The sequence below is a fragment of the Hipposideros armiger genome, unplaced genomic scaffold, assembly GCF_001890085.2.
Source record: "Hipposideros armiger isolate ML-2016 unplaced genomic scaffold, ASM189008v1 scaffold_194, whole genome shotgun sequence".
Lineage (NCBI taxonomy): Eukaryota > Metazoa > Chordata > Mammalia > Chiroptera > Hipposideridae > Hipposideros > Hipposideros armiger.
Window position 1 is genome coordinate 1,190,759 of NW_017731544.1, and position 17,159 is coordinate 1,207,917.

At 34.4% G+C, this 17,159-nt stretch overlaps 1 protein-coding gene across 1 annotated transcript in view; it reads right to left on the reverse strand.

Annotated features, from left to right (window-relative positions):
• NELL2 (neural EGFL like 2) overlaps positions 1 to 17,159 on the reverse strand; it is a 329,178-nt gene that overhangs the window by 265,315 nt on the left and 46,704 nt on the right. The window contains exon 3 of the mRNA XM_019653065.1: positions 16,649 to 16,799. Within this exon, the coding sequence (XP_019508610.1) occupies positions 16,649 to 16,799 (151 nt within the window). The remainder of the gene's footprint in view (positions 1 to 16,648; positions 16,800 to 17,159) is intronic.

The following is a 17,159-nucleotide window of genomic DNA, read 5'->3' on the forward strand; positions in this document are numbered from 1 at the left end:
GAATGTTAATGATATTTGAAATGAAGGAAGAAGCATAATCCTTTATTAACTCTTCAAGTGGGCTCACACTTAAGTGCAGTAGGCTGACCAAGGGTCACTCTTCCTTCTTTCCAAAACTTTTCCAACTTACTATCCCTTTATAATTTAAAACATTCTTCTAATTTTAAAAAAAGTCATACATTTTTTCTATATAACTCATATTAACATACTAGAGAGGAAAACTGGAGAGTTTGATCATTTAAATATAAGCACATGCAGTTCTATTATAAAATACTTTAAGGGTGTGTGTGTGTGTGTGTGTGTGTGTGTGTGTGTTATAGTTAAGCAATAAAATATATTTGATCCCAAGGGATTTATTAACTGAGGTATCACTTTATTTGAATTAAAAGATGAAACTCCTTTCCAAGACTTATTTTGAAAGACCTATATAAAATATGAACTTCTCTCCCCCCTAAATATATGTTATTCCACTTTCCTGAAAATAGGAAGGGGAGTGAATTATCCTGGATCTGTGAAACCATCTGGGACAGGTGTTAGTGATCAAGTAAGATTCAAACAATACAGAAATTATATTTTATACATCAAATTCTCAGAACACATCAATTTTTATATGAAAGCATCTAAAAATATGTAGACATGGATAGGTAGATCACAGCCCACAAGGGAATAATATGCTCACTGAGGAACCATTAAATTAGTTACTTAATCATTGAGTATCTAAGATATTATGTACTGAATTTTACTTTAAAATATGGTGAATATGTCACTTTTTAATTTCTGAATTTGTTTACTCAAGTATAGCTCTTTCGTGGAAAAATAAAAAATAAAACCCATCTTTTCTGGATGCAATTTTACCTGTTAGAATGGCTTAAGTCAGTTCTGCCTAAAGGAAAGAACTTGATGATCTCTTGAAATTCAATCTATACATAAATTAAATATTTTTGCAGTTTGGGATGAATTCAGGTGTGTATGTGTGTGAGAGAGAGAGAGAGAGAGAGAGAGAGAGAGTGTGTGTGTGTGTGTGTGTGTGTGTGTGTGTGTGTGTGTTCCCAAGAGAATATACCACTGTTCTCTTCAATTTCCAGATACTTCGGTGGCTTTACAAGTGTATTAAGGTGTGCATGTAATTGCACTATTTCAAAGCACAAACAATATTTCTTGAAAGAAAATTATATTCTCAAGATGGTAACTTTTCACCTTCACCTAAAAAAATGGTTCAAGATACTTTTAGGCGTACATCCTTTAGGATATACATCTGGAGCAATTAAGTGGCTCCCAGAGACCCTCGATGCCCTATGATTCGTGCAGTATTTTATCCGGTTTCAAATATTCCTCTTGACTTAACAATTCACTATATCCTAATGTCCTCAAAATCAATAGTAATTCTTTAGGCCAACAAAAATTGGCCTGTGTAGAAAGTTTCAGCAGCTTTATATGTAACGTATTCTGAGACTATGGGCAGACAAAAAAGGAAAAGCACTGATGCATGTAAGACAGCAAGAAGTTCTAGGCAGGCTGTATTTGAAAAAAAGGAATTAGTCACAGGGGATAGTAAGCTGTCAATGCTGCAGCATCTGTTCTCTGCTCTCTGATATGCTTCATGGGTCATCATGTCTTCTCTATTGTTCAGAATAAATAAGAGGCAAAGAAGAAGGCAACAGGATCCATGGGTCACCCACTGAGGTGACATTTTATTCTTAGTGAGCTTATTACCTTCAGTTCACAACTGAAATCCTGAACACCCCTAAATAGAGGAAACAGAAACAACCTGGTCTCAAATTCTAGCTATCTTGAAAATGCCAAAAAAGGTAGGAGTCTATTTTTAAGTATTAGCGCAAACCTTTTATAGAGAGGCAATTAGACAAAAATGAAAAGACAAAATATTTTCCCAATTATGCAGACTATACATATAATGGCTTTATTTATACTGCATCAATTTCAACATGCCATGATGCTGCTATTGAAATAAAATAAATTGTAAGGAAGAAAACTTCTGGGTAAACATTTCTAGTTAAAAAAAAACACAGTAAAGATAAAATATGATTGTTGTCTTCAAAAGCAATAGAAAACAATAGTGCTAACCCTGTCATGAGAGGCTTTGGGTTTTGAAGGAAGTAGAAAGGCCATGGTGCTGTGGCGAAACAGGCAGATAGTAGCACTGTTGGTGGGAATGTAAACTGGTGTAGCCATTATGGAAAACACTATGGTGGTTCCTCAAAAAATTAAATACAGAGCTACCATATGATCTAGCAATTCCACTTCTGGGATATATCCAAAGAAAATGAACACATTAATTTGAAAATATACCTGCACCCCCATGTTCATTGCAGCATTATTTACTATAGCCAAGATATGGAAACAACCTAAGTGTAGGAGATGCGATATAGATATACAATGGAATGCTATTTAGCCATAAAACAGAATGAAATCTTGCCATTTGTGACAACATGGATGGATATTAAGCTAAGTGAAAAAAGTCAGCCAGAGAAAGACAAATAAAATATGATCTAACTTATTTATGTGGAATCTAAGACAAAACAAACTAACAAACAAAACCACCAAACTCACAGAGAGAACAAGTTGGTGGTTGCCAAGAGGAGGGGTTTAGGTGGAGGCAAAATTGATGAAGGGGGTCACAGGGCATGAACTTCCAGCTATAAAATAAGTCATGAGGATGTAATGTACAGCATGGTGACTCTAGTTAATAATACTGTATTGTGTATTTGAAGATTGCTAAGGGAGTAGATCTTAAAAGTCCTTATCACAAGAATAAAGGAAAAAAACTTGTGACTATGCCTAGTGAAGAATGTTAACTAGACTTATTGTGATCATATCACAATGTATACAAATATCAAGTCATTATGTTGTACACCTGAAACTAGTATAACATTATATGGCAATTATACCTCAATAAAAACGTATGCATGCATACATACATACGTACATACTCACACATGCATACACAATAAAACAGCAAATGGGAAAATTGTCAAGAAAGTGGTTAGGAGAACTGGCTCTGGTGCCACTCAACCTGGTTCAAATGTTAATTCTGTCCGTTATTGTAACCTTAGACATGAGACTTAACTTCTCAGGGCTCCATTTCCTTATCTATAAAATAGGGATAATAACGATACCTACCTCCAAGATTGTGATGAGCATTTAATGAGATTAATCCATGTAAGGTGTTTAGAGGACTGCCTGACCCATGGTAGGGACCTAATGAAGTTTTATGCTTATAATGCAGAGAAAACATTTCAGGGAACCTAAGAAATCAGCCAGGTACCACAAGACCTGGTATCAGCAGGTGCTCTGAACTTCTCATTCAGTCCGTCATTCAGCAAATATCTATTAGCCATCTATAGAGCAAGAACTGCAGTAGGCACAGAGGATCCTGGGAAAAAGAGACCAAGTCCCGGCTCTCAAAGAGCTTTCTATTTCCTCATTTTTATCACTTTATTGAATAACACTCCCCAGGATAATGATCTACAATAAATGTAGGCCTTCCTTTCTCATATATTTCTGCCAAGATTTTATTTTACGGCACCAGACGTTTTTATACTGTTTTCATATTTATTGGTTCATATCACTCTACATTATTGAATCTACTTAGAAATGGAGAGCTTAAAAATAAGCGCCATTTTTCTCAATGTGATTGAACAAAACTCTTGCAATAGATCTTGAATTCTGACAAGTTGGAGGTTGGAAATGTTTTGTCATATATTTATTTCAGTTGCTGGCTGATGAAAAACAATCAAATTTTTTAAATTAAGAAAACATGTATTTGTAACCTATTAGAAATGCAAAAAATGAAAATCCAATAACTACAAGAAATGGAAATTTTGAAAAACCATAAAGAGGGAAGTCACAGCAGTCTTAATGTAAAAACCCCTCAGCAGACGTGCATCTAATATATCTTCTATACACTCTAATCTTGTTTTTGAAAAGGTATTTTAGTTCAATAAGTGCAATGCTGTATATAAAGCTATCAAGAGAAAGGTAGAAAAGCTAGGCAAATCACCTTTACAGAAATAAGATGTTATTTTCTCTTAATTCCATGCAGTATAAATGAACAATTTTCATTAAAGAAAAATACCGTAGTTAATTTAAAGATGCCTTACATAGTGAATGCTGATATGCACTTAAATTAAGATGCAAAAAAGGTGTGAGTTACTATATTCTTCAAGTTTTTGATAATACTACAATACGAAGTAAACATAAGAGTTATAACGAGTTTCAATTTTCAATTTTATCATTTTATTTATGTATCTGATACAGGTAGACACAGCCAATGAACGTTAAGGAAAGTGGCTGAAGGTCTGATGAGGAACAAAATACTGGAATAAAATTGGAATCTCTCCCCACAAAAGACTAATCCAAATCAATGGGGAAAAAGAGTAGAGAACTTGGAAGATCACCAACTCGACCAGGTGACCAAGGTTAACATCACCAGCAGTAAAAAAGACTGACATAGTGTTCCTCCAGATATGGTGTCCTGAGAAGAGACATCATTTCTGCGGTATTCCTCACAAAAATGCATGGCCTGCGTGATGAGGAAACATCAGATGCATCCAGGTTAAGTGTGAACCTACAGAATGAAATGCCTACACTTCTAAGACCACGTAGGATACCACAGACAGGAAAGACTGGAACTGTTCCAGACTAAAGGAGACTGAGAGATGACAACCAAATGCAACATGGGTTCTTGGCTAGAATCTCAGACCAAGAAGAAAAAAGAGACATTGTTTACATAGTTGGCACAATTTGAATGGGGTCTGAAGATTGGAAGATATTGCGGTGTCAATGTCAATTTCTTGATTGGAAAGTCGTATGTTGGCTGTATAGGAGAGTATCCTTGTTTTGACATAATATACACTAGAGTATTTAAAGGTGATGGAGCACATTGTCAGTAAAAGGCATATTGGAATAAGACATAGAGCAAATGAGCTAATAATATTACTAAGAATCTGGTAAGAGGAAATATGGAAGTTCTTTGTACTATTCTTGAAATTTTTCTGTAGGTTTGAAACTATTTCAAAAAAAATTTTTTTTAATTGAAAGCAAACATTAATCTGCCAAAATGCTTGCATATATGACTGACAGTAAGTTGACATCCTTAATATATAAAGAATTCTTACAAATAAGCAAGAAAAATGACGAGACTCCCATTATGTAGTAAGGCTTTGTAGAACCATCCATCAAATCAGAGACACCAACAAACTTACTAACAAATATATTAAAAATGTACACATTCACTAATATTCAACAAACAGTACAATTTAGAAATGAAAACCTCTCAGATGTCATATTAGCAAAAAGTATTTAAATATAATGCTCAATGCTGCCTAGTATATAGTTTCAAATATGTCATTTGCAAAAGCAAATAATTTCCTTGTAGTTCAATAAAATACATCTTACTTCCCTTTTGGTGCTATTCAGGGCATTTTTACTGGCTAAATTAAGTGGGTTTAAGCTGAAATATTCAGTGATTCATGTATTCTGCAGAGCATTCATCATCCTCAATAATAATCGATCATTTTTTTTACAATACTTAGAGTTTTAAATAACCAAAGGTTAAAGTACAAAGGAAAGATGACAGCATGTCAATCATCTCCTTCTTTCAAAATATTCAATAGATAAAATCACTGAAGAGAAGAGGCAAAATATGAATGACTTTTATCCAACTGTTATGAAATATATCAATACATGGCTTCAGCCACAAATACATAAGATTCCTCTCCAAGAGCGATGGAATTCAAGTATACACAGCAAGGGGAATAACATTTCCTGAGTAATTGAGATAACATGAACTTCACTGTCAATAAGGACACCAAAATAATATTTTGCATGGGCTTTTCAAAAAGGTACATGCTTCAACATAAATAAAGGAAATAACAAGACAAGTTACAAATAAGCTGAATTCTACTTCCCGTCAATAAATTGCAGAAAGATCACTACACCTTTTAAATAAGCCTTTTGTAAAATGATTTTAAGTGACTAATCAAAGGCCTAAAGAGCATTTGGAAAGTTTCACACTGACATCAGAAGACTAAAAGGAAAAGAGTTTTAATACTAAAGAATTAAAATATATTACAATAGTCCCTCAACATTCATCTTGGAAAAGATCACTGAAACGTCAGCGCATATCAATGGATGGCAGATTAAGAAAAGAGAATTCAATGAACTTTGATGGCACTTCAAAAATTTTCTTATTATGATGAGTTGCATCCAAAGAGTCCAATTTTCTCCAAAAGATAAATAAGAAAGCAATTTAAATACTATGGAAGATGTTACCTTTGATACAAAACAAAATCCATTTTTCTGGTAATATAAAAGCTCAAAAGTACTTTACAAATTAAAAAATATAATAGAAAAATAAAGATCCCACCTGAGTAACAGCGCAACCTATAAGATTCCTAGGAATAAATCTAACAAAATATGTGTATGCCCTTTATAGAGATAATTATACAGAAGAATGAAAAAAGACATAAAAGAAAATGGAGAAATAAGTCATCTCCTTGAATTAAATGAAAAACTGAACATCATAAAACCATTAACATATATCAACCTATAAATGTGATGTGATTCCAATAGTTTAGTGCCCATGTCATGCAGGTCACTATATATTTTGAATATCACCTGTGAATATACCAACATATTATATTTGAGCAGTGACTTTTTTTCATTTGCACTTTTAAAATGTATTACTGAAAAGCTATATTTATGATATGAGTAAAAACTGTAAGTTTATGTAAGTATACTCCTGGTACAAAAATAAACAGACTGACTGATGAAACAGAAGAGAGAGCCCAGAAATAATTTTTAATATAAACATAAGATTCCATTTATGATAAAGGGAGGATTTTCAAATGAGGGGAGGGCGAATAGTTAAATAAATGATGTTGAGATAATTGATTAGCTGTTTGAGAAAAATGTGTACAGCATCATTTCTTACTCTAAAATAAATTTTAGATGAGTTCAAGAGTTAGATGAAAAGAAAACCATAAAGAAAATTATTTAAAAAGAAAGACTACCTGATCTGAGGGTAGAAAAAGCTATTTTTAAACTAATAATCTTTAAGGAAGAAATTAATTGAAATAATTAGATAACAGACATACAAATGATTAAGAACAGAACTCTAGAGCCAAATTTGGGTGAAAAGCCTGGCTCTGTCACTCACGACATATTAGAACTTAGTCAAGTTATTTAACCTTTGTGCCTAAGTTATCTCATCTGTGAAATGGGGGTAATAAGAGTTGCTACCCCATAGGATTGTTGTGAAGACTGAATGGGATAATGGGATAATGTTGTGAGCACTAAATGAAGATAAATGGAATTATTGTAGCTCAGGGATATAAAAAACACAAAATATAAAATTAATGAGCAGCAAACAGAAAAAAATAATTATTCAAAGTTTAAAAATTATAACACATATGAGGTTATTAGCTATAATCATATAAAGAATTCTTATAAACCATTAAGAAAATCATACTAATAAAAAATAATGTGTATAAAGAATGTACATGGACAGCAGTTATTTTTTTTAATTATTATTTTTTATTGTGAACAAAGTTATTTTTAAAAGTTCAGTCTCACTAGCAATTAAAGAAATGCAATATATTATTTCCCAACTCAAAATGGGAAAAAAGTTTTTAATCATACAATGCTCAGTTTTAGCAAGGGTACAGTAAAACTCACATTCTCATACTGAGTTTGTGGAATGTGACATTGGTACAAGCTTTCTTGAGGCTGATAGGGCAATGTGTATTTTTTAAAAAGTAGTTTAAAAAATACAGAATAAAACAATTGTAACCAGTTACCCAAAAAACTGTATTTCTTGGAATTTGTCCTAAGAAACTGTCCAAAATTTAGTACATACTACATGCTAGACATAGCGCTCACTGTATTAATTATAATTATGAAAAAGGGAAATAATCTAAATGTTCAAAAATAAAGGTTAATAAAACAAATTACAGAATATCAATATGATGAATATCATGAAACCAATGAACATTTTAGAAATATATTGTAATGATATTGGAAAATGAATGTAATATATTTCAGCTGTTTAGAATTATGTATCTCATGATCTCCAATTTTATGCAATCTGAAAAGAATCAAAGTAAATGACCTGCTAACATTGGTTATTTTGGTAAAGTGATTATGACTTTTTTTATATTCCTATGTTTATCAAATACTGTACAGTGAATACGGATTACCTATAAAAGTAGAAACACTGTATGCTGCTTTGAAAAACACAGCAAAGCAGGAGAGGAGACAGAAAATTTAACCTTACAATATGGCATCAACCATAAAACAACCCCCAAAATTGGATATTAATAGTCTTCTTAGAGAAATTGAGGTTCAAAGAGGGTAAAGGACTTTCCCAGAGTTATCATACGAGGAACTGGTAGTTTGATTTGAACCCAATTCAATCCATTTTAGCTACAAGCCTTTGCTCTGTTCAATGTACCAGGCAGAGGTACCCATAACCAAGAGTGGGCATATAGTAGTCTGTACCCAACCAATATTTATAGACTGATGGATTTATCAGCGCTATGACAATACAAGCTTGATGAAAGACCAGAATCATAGCGTATTTGACATGACTGCAGTGTGATTGTTTTCTTGCTTCCATCAGAGACTGTGTGTTTCAATTCTGAATGCCCAGGGCTTACTTTAGCACAATGTCTGAAGGACCTTAAATGTTTTCTGAATACATTAACAAAGGCATAAAAAATACCTTCCCTTTTGAAAAGAATTTTCAAATGAATTCTACAGTCACTATATTTACAAACAATAAAAGCATTAATAAATTTGTTTCTTTGCCAAAACATTACCTTCTCTTAAAGTTTTTTATAAAGTTAGAAACCTCAGAATTTTCAAAAAGTCAAAAAAAGTTAAGGCTCTGTTTTTACTAAACACATTATACTAGCTGCTAAAGAAAATCTGTATATATACTTAGAAAATTGCCTTTTTCCCCTTAACATTCAGAATATAAATATCCTCTTAAAGAAAAAAAATGAAGTTCTCAGAAAAATAAAGCCTGTAACGGTGTCCCATTTAATTACAAGGCTTCATGTATGAGGGGAAAAAACAACAAAATATCCCAAATGCACTTACATTGCGAAGGAAATTATACACTTGATAGATTTGAGCTTTCTTTAAAAGAAATTCTGGGCTAATGACTGAAAAAAAATCTTCATTCATGTACAGCTTCTGTATGAAATGTGGGGTTAGTTAGTAAATCATTGAGTGACGATGAGCTTATGACTTAAAGGCAATCATAGAAAGCTATTTTCTAAAATTTAGAAGTATCAACATCTTCAAAAATGGTAAAAGGGGAAAATAATAAAGTCACAAGAGCTTATCAAAGAAAAAAACAACATTCTCAAACTTTCCATTTCCAAGTAAAGAAATAGTATTTAGGAAAAAAAATTAATCATTAAAAATAGTTTTAATACCAGAAAAAAAAAATAAGTAGCAAACTGATCATTAGTAGCTAAATGGGCCGATTGTTTCTAATGAACAATTAACCTTTTCTATCACATAAAAAGAAATCACACAGCAATGCAGAAATGAGAATCGTGACAATATTCGAGCAGGAACACACTAGGTTGATTTCCTAAAACACAGGATCTTGAGCCTTAATAACAATCGCCTATACAACAGCCAAGGTACAGGTTTTCTGTCATCTGGAGTGAAGAAAGATGCAAAGGAGCTGCCAGATGGGTGCGGCAGAAGGGAGTGGCGATATTTGGGGCCTGATAACTGGACATGGTCAAAGTAGCGTGCAGGCCTAGAAATACCCCTGGTCCTCTGCATCACTGCCTAAGGAAGTAAATACTCAAAATGTGTGATGGGAGTGAATATGCGTTAGTTAGTCCATGGTTGCTGCTACAGCAGCCAATTTAATTGATTTCTTGGCCCTGCAGAAAGAGTGGACAGCTGACAGAAAGGAAAAGAAAGAATACCTCGCTTCTTCAGCACGAAAGAGAGATTTGTGCCCCATGAAATAACCTCTATATAGTAAAACGTGTATGTCTATCATTTCTGTCACTTCACCAATATCCAAATTTGGTACATATAGGAAATATGAGAAACTACATTTGCACAGTCTTCATTTTAATTCAGTTTCTTTGATGAGCAACTCACCATGTCTGCTTGGTAATGATATATGTATGCTTAACCAATATATTAGAATATATATTGTAACTTTCATAATAATAAGGGAGGTATTAAAATATACACTAAATGTATAATTTTTTTAAAGATAAATAATGACATAGAAACATACTTTAAGGAAACAAAATATAAGCAAAATTGTTAAATTATGTAGAACTTGAGTTTGAAAATTTAATTCATAAATCCAATTATCTTTAATGTTACTGATTAAGTGCAACTGAAAAGTAAAGATTGTAGTAGTTGTTATGTCAGTCTGTTAATTTCACCCATAATAAACAGTCATCTTTTAGTTCAGAACCATTAAGTCAAGCAAATACTGCCAACAAGTTTAATTTTTAACTTAGTAATGTCAGGAAAGAGAAATGGTTTAATACAGGACAAGTCCTCATAAACATGAAGATACATTTTTATCAGCCTCAAATATAAATACAGTCTAACTCATCCAGAATGTATAATAATTAATTCTAACAGAGTAGAAAAAATATCATTTATCTCACCTCAAGTTTATTAATATAGAAGATGATAGCAAAATATAAGACAGTTTTGTATTTACTTGCAAAGCTATTGCCACAAATTATTTCCATGTATGCTATTTACAAAGCATTTAAAGTTAGAAGCATAAATAATGTTTGGCTATTGGGAAAATTCCTAATAATAACCCCATAAAAACTAATTTATATATCAAAAGCCCAAATCTATCTTAAATAAAGGAGAAGTATTATAAACTACAGAACAGAATCTAGGTGACTGAACCAAATCTACACTATGGGATAATAAAAGGATTTTATTTATCCTGAAGAAACTGCAGTTTTGTGAAACATGGAAGAGAACAGTCCTTTTGGGATCTGGGGGAATTTTCTCCTTCATCTTTACTTATAAATATATCTTTGCTTTTCAATTAGCCTTTACTGTTTTCATATTTCTCTTCTTCTGAATCAATATCTTAGAATTATTTATTCTTTGTTTTCCCTTTCAAAACACAATAACTAGAAAAACTATAATAATGCTCTCTTTGATCTGCCCGAATGTCTTAATTCTTTCATACATAAAGCACCATATAGTATCTCCTGCTTTTAGGTAATACTGTAGTTGGCTAAATATACACAGATATGGCTGAAGAGCCTACCAGACTTTCACATTGTGCTCACATAAAGTTCATAGACTAATTTTTAATATTTGCCCCTACTTGAAAAGCACCATTTTGAAACCAACATCTCAGGTTGGAAGGTAAATGAAGCTTTGCTCACCAGGACACTGCTGATAAGGTTCCCAGGAGTTTTATAATTGTGTCACTTTGTTTGAAGCTGTGTTTCAGTGCCAAGGTTTGACTTAAGCCCTCTTCCAATTCCGAGATGCTGTGATGTCTGCCTCTGCTATTTTTTGTCTTGCTCTTAGCTCACTTTCAGATACCCTAGAATCTACAGCGTGTCCATTAGTCTCATATGTCCAAACCAACCAAGTTGTGTGATTAGGTTTCCAACTTGAACACAGTGGCTGAGATGCTGCTCTATGACTCATTATAGGTGTCGTTATTCTCTAAGAACTTGACTTATAGCTGTTTCGAGGCAGTGGCTGCCATTTAGTGAAATCCTCATGCTGGAGCTAATGACATTTCAGGATGGATTGGGCACCCTGCATCAATATTGCAATTGAACATTCTCCAGAGCCTGGTGAAAACTGTGTGAGGTCATTTACGATTCCTGGTGCACTCTGATGATCTTTCTCTTGATCTTTTACTCATTTCTTCACCCACCAAATATTTTTTAGCATCTAACTATGTATGACAGCATGGTAAATAAACTGGAGTGCACAATCCTTGACAGCAAAAAGACTTAAAATCTAATCCAAAATTGTTGTCAACTATATAAAATTTTACTCAAACACCCAAGTACACCTAGAAAAGAATTAGAAAGCTATATCCCAGAGTGTTACGGCGGTTATCTCTAGATGCCAGGACCACAGGCACTATTGCTGGTAAATGTTTAATAACTGGCTGTCTGTTCCCTAGAGAAATAACTCATTTATCCATTTTTATAGGAAAGACAGAAGAAGAGAAATATGAACACAATAACTTATCATGAAAAAAAAAACATTCATCAATAAAAGTACACTTGAAACCTACGTAACTTTACTAGCCATTGTCACCCCAATAAATTTTCATAAAAATTAATTAATTAGTTAATTAAAAAATGACTTCGTAGCACTTGTGTAAATAATCACACCATAGCCTACTTCAAGCTACCACAGCAATATCAACTGGCTCACAAAGTTTCAACTCTCATAAGTCAGTATGAGCCTCCTCCAGCATATCACAGATTGGCTGAGTTGCATTTTCTTCTTTCTGCTTTTCTTATTTTCCAAATGTCTTTAATGATAATAGTGGTATTCCCCAGGGATAGAAACTAGGTGGCCAGGGAAACAGATGAAGAAAGAATCTATGCTTTGTTGTACCTTTTAAATTTTGAACCCTGAAATGTATTACCAGTTTTTTAAATTACAATTTAAATTTTAAAAATCCTCAAAAAATATTTACTATTGTGATTAAAAGCAGTAAATAATATTTTCATTTATCATATACAATTAACACATATCTACGTGAAACATTAAATAACAATATAAAATGTTATATGTTAGAATGCCAAAAGAAGTGGCACAAATTCCAAAACCACACTGGCAGCTAATGGAGAAGAAATTCATGTAAGCTGGAAAGGTCAGTAAATGCTTCATGGAATATGAGTGGACTTCTGAAACATGAGGATGTGAACAAGCAGAGAGAAAGGAAGGGTGACACACAGATGATGAGCAGACTGGCCATGTGCCCGGCATTTATACTCCTACTGAATGATATCACTTCTCCCCACCTCTGCTCGACCCCTCAGTCTCTACTTCGTGCTACTTTCTCCCTAGTTGATTCAGCTCCAGAATAGGCTGAAAGATAGCCACATGTGCACTGCAATCAGCCCAGATGGAGATAAGATTGGAGTCAGGGATTGATGTAAGGAGACAAGTCCTTGCTGCACATCATCTCTAGTGATGGTGTTTATTTAGCATTTGTTCTGTAGCAGGAACTCTGTGGTCTAACTCACAGAGTCTGATTCACAGAGGAATAACTCAAGTTCTTGTTCTTATGCTTCCTACCAAGCAGGCAAGCACATATACTCAGATGAATCTCCATGACTTCACCCCACACACCCCCAAAAAGAAGTAGAAAATGAGTTTTCTTCAGTGAGCAGAAGAGCTCTTCCATGAGGTAGGGAAGACCTCATGGAGAGCTGGACCTTTCCCTAATCACTGCCAGTTAAAGGATGATGGATCAATATTCATTTTGGTAGACGTTTCTCAACATTTAACTGGTTTATAGCTAACCATCCTGTGGACCACATTAAATCAATTTATTTCTCCAGGCATATAATTTGCAAACTAGTTTAAATGGGTATCTCAGGTAATTATACTGATCAAAATTGGACATTTTTGGACACTTTCTTTAAGTTTTTAAATGACAAATACGAAAATTGGATTAACCCTGTTTTAATTTGTATCCAGTCATGAACTACTCTTTGGTCATTAAAAAACAAAAAGATTATAAATGCGTATTTATTGTCATGGGAAAATTCTCAAACAATTTCACTAAATTTTAAAAAGCTACAAAATACTATGTACAGTATGATTCAATTTTCAATAAAATATTATATATATATATATATATATATATACACACACACACACACTTTAGACATTTACAACTGAAAATATTAGTAGAAACTATTCCCAGGGATAGTTACAGATGATTTTTACTTCCCTATTTGTGATTTTCCTAATTTGTAAAATTTATGATAATTATCATGTGTAATGTTTAAAATTTATGGCATAATAAATATTTCCACATTCTATAGAATCCATTCACAATACATTAGAGTAGAACCCACACTAATTCCTGAGGAAAAGCTTGGCCCTGCTCTTGGAAACTGTCTATTTCGGCCACCCACAGGCAGAGGTGGGTACCTTCTATTAAGGCACATCCTTGTTTGGCTCCTCAAGTTTTATAATGAAAGGTCAGTGTTCCCTCTAACTCAATTGCTGTTGATACTCAACACTTAATTGTCAACAAAGGATAGCTACAATTTGAGCAATTATCAGAAACGTCCAACTTGAATTCAATGTTATTCTCAAAAGCCAAATTGAGAAAAGCTATTTGCATGAACTATTTCTTGAAGGACATGGTCTCTTCTCAAGGTTTCCTATAGCAGACAGGATTGGCATTTTGAGCAGGAAGACTTGGTTGCTCAGGACTTTCAAACACACCAACAAAGCCTCCAAGGCAGGACTGTTTCAGGGATCTTCACACCAAGGTGCACATCACAGGCATCAGTGTAGATTTGCTTTTTCCAAAGTGCATTTGGCATGTCAATTATAAATGAAAAATTAAAAAAGAAAAAAGAATTCTAGAATGTTCACAGATGCTAAAATTAAAAAAAAAAATTGCACGTGGCATGATGTCACCAGCCACATGAAACCCTCTGAATTTGTTTCTCTAAAGATACTATTTTCCCGTAAAAGGCCACAGGAGAAATATGTCCCTTATCTCAGAACAAAGAATAGTTGCATTGTCTTAATCATCCAACTATGTTTCCATTTTTATTTTTTTGCCAATTTGCACATTTCACTTTATTTTTATCTTTTTGCCCCATAGATATCGCTATAAACCACTTCAACTGCGTGTGTGTGTGTGTGTGTGTGTGTGTGTGTGTGTGTGTGTGTGAAAGAAAGCAGAGAATAAATAAATAAGTGTTCAGGAGATGATGAAACTAAAGAGATGGGTGAGAATGAGACTAGGGGAAGGAAGATAACTTCAGCAACAATAACAGGAAAAAGAACACCACGAACCATACACAAGGTCTGCCAGCGTGTTAGAAGGTCAGGAGATATCACAGTGGACTCAAAAACACCAGGCTCAAGAATCAGAAGAAATGGGCTTGGATCCTGGCTCTGTTGCCAACTAGCGAAGTGATGCCCTGAAGCCCAGAGAGTAAATCAGACAGAGTATGATTAGGAACACTGCTCTCTATGGCATCTTGCTGTATTTTGTTCTCCACACATATTTGCTTCTGTTTGCTCTTTGGTATTTAGTAAAGATTTGCAAAGTCCCAGGTGGCCTCATCTCTGATAAGAGAAACCAAAAGATTTCTGCCCATAACAGGATGATTAACACCTTCATATATGTAAAAAGCTATACATATACAAACTCTTTAATCTTCACAACAACCTTAAGTAAGTACTATTATTATCCCTATTTTACAGGGAGGTTATGTGACTTGCCCAAGGTCCATAGATAGTAAGTGGTGGTGCATGTATTCAAAATACGAACATGAAGGAACTTTTTTTTTTTAAGATTTTTTTGGGGGAATTGGGGGAGGGGAACAGTGTTGGGGAATCGGGGAAGGGGAACAGGCAAGTTGCTGTCCTTTTGTTCTTCCGTCTAGTTGTGGAAGATGTTGCTTCACTGGCCCACGTTGGTATTATGATCATTGAGCTCTTCCCGGCTGAGGCAGTCGATTGCAGCCACTAAGCAGCAGCTCACGGCAGCTGCCAGCCACTCACAGTAGTTCACAGCAGCCCACTGCAGTCCCGCTGTGGCCCCACTGCAGCCTACACCATCGCTGATGACCCATGGCAGCCCAGCTCCAGGTTGAGCTGTTATTCACCATCTTAGCTGTAGAGGACACAGCATCACCGGTCCATGTGGGATCCGAAAGGGGCCCTGCTGCTCAGAGCTGGCGTCCCAAGCCAACTCTTAACCAATGCGCCACTCAGCTGGCCCGAACATTTTATTGTCAGCACTGTGGCTATTCTTTCAGGAAGAAATCATTTTAAGTGGTCTGGTATTATTTACTAGTGAGTTATGTATATCCCAACTGTCATGAATGCTTTTGTTTCTCCTCCTCCCCATTACTTCCACCATCTCCCCTAACCATGCTTATATATATGCGAGAAGTTGGGAGACACTAGATCGCATTTTGATGCAACACACTTGCAGGAACACAGCTTTAACTGCTGCAATCTAAAGAACTGTGTTGAAGAAGAAGTTACCCGTCCGTGATTAAAGTTATAAGACTATTAATCTCTAAAACCCAGGCCGTTTCCTAAAGAAAAAGAATATAGTGTTTCTGAGGCTAACTATTCACAAATGAAGAAGAATGTTTGACTTTAACATTGAGAAAGATATCTCACAAGGAACTTAGTAAATGATACATTTGTTTTTGGAATGGTAACTTCTGTATGCTGTTGTCAAAAGCAGCAGCTCCTCTGCTTTTAGGTAGATCTCAGTTATTTCCGTTTGTGACTTTGCATCATGCAGCAAAATTATTTTAGCTGTTTTAAGCCAATCTAGTATATGACATACCTTGTTTGTTTCTCTTTAATGTGTTCATTTCACCAGATGTAATGAAAACACAGCAGCCACACTTACCTGTGATCCAAGTGGTGAATGGAGATAATAACTCCGGAATTTAAGTGGGTCTGTTTCAGAGTCACCAAAATAGTAAATTCATGCTTATTTCTCAGCTTCTGAAAAAACTGTTCAGCTGTAGCAGTGGATGCTTTTATACTTCTGGGAGTATCTGAAAAAGAAACATTAAATAGACACGAATTTGATTTTATAAAGTACCCTTTACATGCAACATCTTTCAAAAAATATTATCAAGTAATAACGGATAAATACCAAGTCTCAGACTCTTCTGGTAAATTATTTCAACAAGACTTTAAGCTACACAACACAGGACAGTAAACCACATGAATTGCTGAACCGGTGTTTTAGGAATTTTTTTCCAAAATATCATCTCTGAGGCTAAGAATCACAGAACCCCAATTGAAGAAGTACACTCCCAACTTTCCTTCTTACACACGTCCTATATCCTAGATACTACAGTCACGTCAGTGTCAACAATGAACAAAAAGATGTACTTCCTAGAATAGTCCCT